General features: G+C 42.3%; 1 protein-coding gene across 1 annotated transcript; it reads right to left on the reverse strand.

Annotated features, from left to right (window-relative positions):
* Positions 1–628: 628 nt before the first annotated feature.
* On the reverse strand, positions 629–1,561 carry LOC137527791 (olfactory receptor 6B3-like). The gene has a single exon (XM_068248741.1). The coding sequence runs from the start codon at positions 1,559–1,561 to the stop codon at positions 629–631; it is 933 nt and encodes a 310-aa protein (XP_068104842.1).
* Between the last annotated feature and the right edge of the window lie 3,830 nt (positions 1,562–5,391).

Here is a 5,391-nt window from a genome sequence, read left to right on the forward strand (position 1 = left end):
TCGCTGCTGTCGCCAGGCGATTGGCGCGGTCAATCGCCCGGCGACAGTTGCCGCCGCAACTCGCCGCAACTGTCGCTAGTCCGCGTGAGTATGCGGACTAGCGACAGCAACATAATAGAAAATGCACGGTGCTTACAGCGAGGGGGAGGAACGTCGGCGACAGCTTCCGTCGCACAGCTGATCCCTCTTCCGCGTGTGTACGCGGAGGGACCTGATGACGAGCTGTCGCCGGCCTGTCGCGCACACGCTCACGTGTGCTGGCGACAGGCCACAAATGTTGGCCGTGAGTATGGGCCATTAGACATTTGCCTGCCATTGAAGTCAATGGCACTCGCCACAAATGATCATTTTGCAAATTACCATGGTAAAATTTGCGAACGCATTCCCAAACACAAAAATCTTGATTTTCGACCATCCCTATCAAGGGAACTTCCATCTACATGGTACCTTTCACAATAATATGCATGTACCTGAAATATGATTTATCAAGTTACATAACAAATTATATTTTGCTGAATCTCTTTGCAGTTTAGACTTTTGAGGAAAAGGAAGATGCCTTGACCTCTTTATATAGCTGAAGATTTTCTTTTTAGTAAAATTAAGTGTTTATTGTGTTTCTTAATAAAATTTAGATCTTAAATATGCGTTTTAAACTTTTCTTGATGTCATTGTTTCGGAAGGTATATATCACAGGATTGAGCATGGGGATGATAAAAGAGTACAATAAGGACAGGAGTTTGTTGGAGTCGTAGGAGTCAATGGCCTGAGGTCGGGCATACATAAATATGGTCGTCCCAAAAAATAAAATGACCACCATTAAATGAGAGGAACAAGTGGAAAAGGATTTCTTCCAACCTTGGCCAGAGGCGATTTTTGTTATTGAAATCATTATGTAGATATAGGATAATATGATAAGCACTAGAGAAACAACCAATACAAACAAAGCAGAAATGAAATCTACAAATTCTGCAGTCAAAATATCTCCACATGAAATCTGAATGACTGGTGAAACATCACAAAAGTAATGGTTAATAAGATTGAAGTGACAAAATTTCAGTTGAGCTATAAAACCAATGGCAACCGAGGAAGCAAGGAATCCTAAAAAAAGGCTGCCTCCAGTTAGGCTCCAGCATATGCCAGGAGTCATAACAACGTGGTAGTGTAATGGATTACATATTGCAACATATCGGTCATAGGCCATTGCTGCCAAAAAGAAGCATTCTGAACATCCTAAAGACATAAAAAAGTACAACTGCAACAGACAACCCCACAAAGATATTACATTGTTTCCAGTGGCAAGATCATTCAACATTTTGGGGACAGTAACAGAGACAAATAGGATTTCCAAGCATGATAACTTGCTAAGGAAGAAATACATGGGTGTGTGAAGTTTTGTATCCCATTCCACTATGACAATGATAGCAGCATTTTCCAGTATTATTAGTACATAGCCTGCAGAAAAGACTGCTGCAAGAATAGCCTTGACGTTAGGAGAGGTCTGGAAGCCGACTAAGATGAAATGTGTTAAGTCTGTTGTGGGGATGCTGTCATTAGTGGCCATTGTGCACTCTAAGTAAGATTTAATAAAAAAAATATGAAAAGTTTTTTTTAATATCTTCATAGTTATCTATAAATATAGTCAACTTGTATCAAAAGTAGAATCTTGATTTTAATGCTGTTAGTTCCTTCCTGTAACAACAGATTAAATAAATATGATTTGCCAAGGTCATTGTACCAGGAGAATGCTACAATATATCTTTAAAGAGAATCTGTACTCTAAAATTCTTACAATACAAAGCATACCATTCTATTCATTATGTTCTCCTGGGCCCCTCTGTGCTGTTTCTGCCACTCCCTGTTGCAATCCTGGCTTGTAAGTGCCATTTTATGCAATGTTTACAAACAAAAGACATAGCTGTTAACAGCATGTTCAGTGTGTGAGTCATACAGAGACTGCAGGGGGCCTGGAGAGGGTGTGTATAGCTTATATCCAATCACAAGCAGCACAGCACATTCCAGCCTGACTGCCTGAAACTGACAGAGCCGACAGAGGAAAGAAGATTAGATCATATAACAAAGATAACACAGCCACTGTGCAACTAGAAAAGGCTGCAGTTAGAGAACATAAGACCAGGTATAGGAACTTATAGGATAGAAGAAATAAGGCTCAAAATTTTATTACAGAGTCTCTTTAAGTTTAACAACATGCATGTTGAGTGCACCAAGACCAGGATGCCACTACTGGTATCTCAGGACCCAAAGCTGCTGCCAGGAACCAAAGTCGTTGCCAGGAACCTAGTTTTCTGATTAGCTGCATATTGCACAATGCAGTGATTGTAAACAATGCCTTGTCACTATGCAGTTTTCTTCCTCTGCTCATTTTGGAAGAAAAATAAATTACCATAAAACATAGAATATTGCAAAAATACACCTATAACAATACACAAAACCAACACAAGTTATTGAAATTGATTAATAAAATATATTCGAACAATTTACGGGGCTTTAACTACAATTGCAAAAACCATGATGCTTATCCTTAGAAATCAACATTTGCATGCATGTTTATTCTCAAAATAAGTAAAAAGCACAAACTGTGAGCTTGTATGTTTTTGGTAGTTTACATTTAATTACATCTAACTTGTAAACATAACAAATGTGATCCCACATCCAAAACCTTGCAAAGACCTGCAACTTCCACCTCCGCAATTATCTGCAAGATCTGCCCTTCCTGACCTCTGTCACCTCTAAACTTCTTATCCATTCCTTCATTATTTCCCGCCTTTACTACTGCAATGCCCTTCTGTCTGGTGTCCCTATGAGCTGAATTGACCCGCTGCAGTCCGTCATGAATGCGTCAGCCAGAATTATCCACTGCTCCCATCGCTCCACCACTGCGGCTCCCCTCTGTGGATCCCTACATTGGCTTCCTATCCAGTCCAGAATCAGATTCATTATACTGTGTCTGGCCTACAAATCTGTCCACAAAACCTGCTCAACCTACATTTATGATCTTACTCAGAGGTACACACCTAGCCACTCACTAAACTCCTCCAATGAACTTCGCCTGACTGCCCCTGCATCACCCAATCCCATGCACACCTCCAGGACTTCTGAAGAGATGCTCCAACACTATGGAACTCCCTACCTCCCCCATAAGGTTTCCCCCCTCCTTTAACATCTTCAAGAAGGCCCTCAAAACGCACCTTTTCACTCTGGCCTACATCCCCCCCCCTCACTGGTGCACTAAACCCGTGGCTGAACTCTGGTCCCTTACCTTTCGTGTCCCTACCTCCTTCTAGATTTTACGCCTTCGGCAGGGTCCTTCTCCTTGTGTCTCCTACATTTTCACGCACCTCCATTACCGTAGATCCATCCTATGGATCTGAGTGAACTCTTGAATGAACTCGATTGGCCTAATCTCCATGCTCCCATCCAGTGACTGACTAAGCATTACCTTGTACTCCTACTGTGCTGCGTGATCTGGTTTGCATGTATTCCTGTACTGTCGTATTGCTGTATGTCACCCCTAAATGTTGTTTGCAACCCTAACTAATGTCCAGCGCTATTGAATATTTTGGCAATCTAAATATAAGTGATGGTCCCAGTTAGACAGCCCACAAAGCGCTGCAGCAAGACTGTACCATGGGGATAAAGTATACAGCGGATCTCAGAGTCACTTACCCAGGGGTCAGCCAAGACACACTCCACGCACCCACCATTGCGCCTGCTCTTGCATATCGCACTGTGCCTCTTCAGAGTATTGGGGGTTCCTATAAGTATCCCACTGAGCAGCCGTGCGTGATGGCAGAATGTGATTGTGATTTGTCGCATTTGCAAGCCTACTGTCGCTCCTAATGTTTTAAATGTTTTAGATGGGATATGTCCCTAAATAAAGCATTTTGTACATGATAACTGATTATCCTTGCCTAATAGTGCTTTTCTTTATGAATTTTGGTAGTCATGGATGTCTGGTTTATTTAACCACTTTACCCCCGCCCGTACGAATTTCTCCGTCCCTTTTTCCATCCTTTCACCTCCAGGGACGGAGAAATCTGTACTTTCCGCGCTCCCGCCGCTGCCCGCACTCCTGCTCGCTCTAGCGCGCACTCCCGCTCGTAAACACGCCGCCGGCCACTCGCCCGGAGATCAATGAACGGGAAAATCCATTCCTGTTCATTGATCTAAGCCACGCAAAGAGCCGCTGCTTCTCCGCTAAGCAGCGCGATCATTGTGAAAAAAACGTTCCCAGCCTCCTAGTACTTCCTCCAAGCGTCCGGAAGGACGCTTGGAGGTTGGGATGCTCGGAAAATTCCGCGGAATTATAAATTCCGTGATTCCGGCCGGAATTAGGTCAATTCCGATTCCGGTAGTCAAATCGGAATTCCTATCCCTCTCAAACGGAATTCCGCGGAAATTTTTTAATTAATTTAATTTTTTAATTAACTCTCTCTCTCTCTCTCTCTCTCTCTCTCTCTCTCTCTCTCTCTCTCTCTCTCTCTCTCTCTCTCTCTCTCTCTCTCTCTCTCTCTCTCTCTCCATCCGGGAATTGCAGATTTTCAAAACAGCTTATATACCATAGCTGGGATTTGAACCCAGAACCTAGTGTGTAGTAGGTATCTGTCTTACCCTCTAGACCATGACCCACACTACATGCTAAAGCTGCCGGTAGCATAAACCATACTTCCATTATGATCAATTCGATAGAAAAAGTAGCATGATTAAGGATTTGTACTTTTTGAAAAGCATGCTTATTTATATACCATAGCTGGGATTTGAACCCAGAACCTAGTGTGTAGTAGGTATCTGTCTTACCCTCTAGACCATGACCCACACTACATGCGAAAGCTGCCGGTAGCATAAACCATACTTCCATTATGATCAATTCGATAGAAAAAGTAGCATGATTAAGGATTTGTACTTTTTGAAAAGCATGCTTATTTATATACCATAGCTGGGATTTGAACCCAGAACCTAGTGTGTAGTAGGTATCTGTCTTACCCTCTAGACCATGACCCACACTACATGCTAAAGCTGCCGGTAGCATAAACCATACTTCCATTATGATCAATTCGATAGAAAAAGTAGCATGATTAAGGATTTGTACTTTTTGAAAAGCATGCTTATTTATATACCATAGCTGGGATTTGAACCCAGAACCTAGTGTGTAGTAGGTATCTGTCTTACCCTCTAGACCATGACCCACACTACATGCTAAAGCTGCCGGTAGCATAAACCATACTTCCATTATGATCAATTCGATAGAAAAAGTAGCATGATTAAGGATTTGTACTTTTTGAAAAGCATGCTTATTTATATACCATAGCTGGGATTTGAACCCAGAACCTAGTGTGTAGTAGGTATCTGTCTTACCCTCTAGACCATGACCCA

This window comes from Hyperolius riggenbachi, chromosome 1, assembly GCF_040937935.1.
Source record: "Hyperolius riggenbachi isolate aHypRig1 chromosome 1, aHypRig1.pri, whole genome shotgun sequence".
In the NCBI taxonomy this organism is placed as follows: domain Eukaryota; kingdom Metazoa; phylum Chordata; class Amphibia; order Anura; family Hyperoliidae; genus Hyperolius; species Hyperolius riggenbachi.

Coding starts and splice junctions, on each gene's coding strand:
- LOC137527791 (XM_068248741.1), bottom strand. CDS start 1,561: ATGGCCACTAATGACAGCATCCCCACAACAGACTTAACACATTTCATC.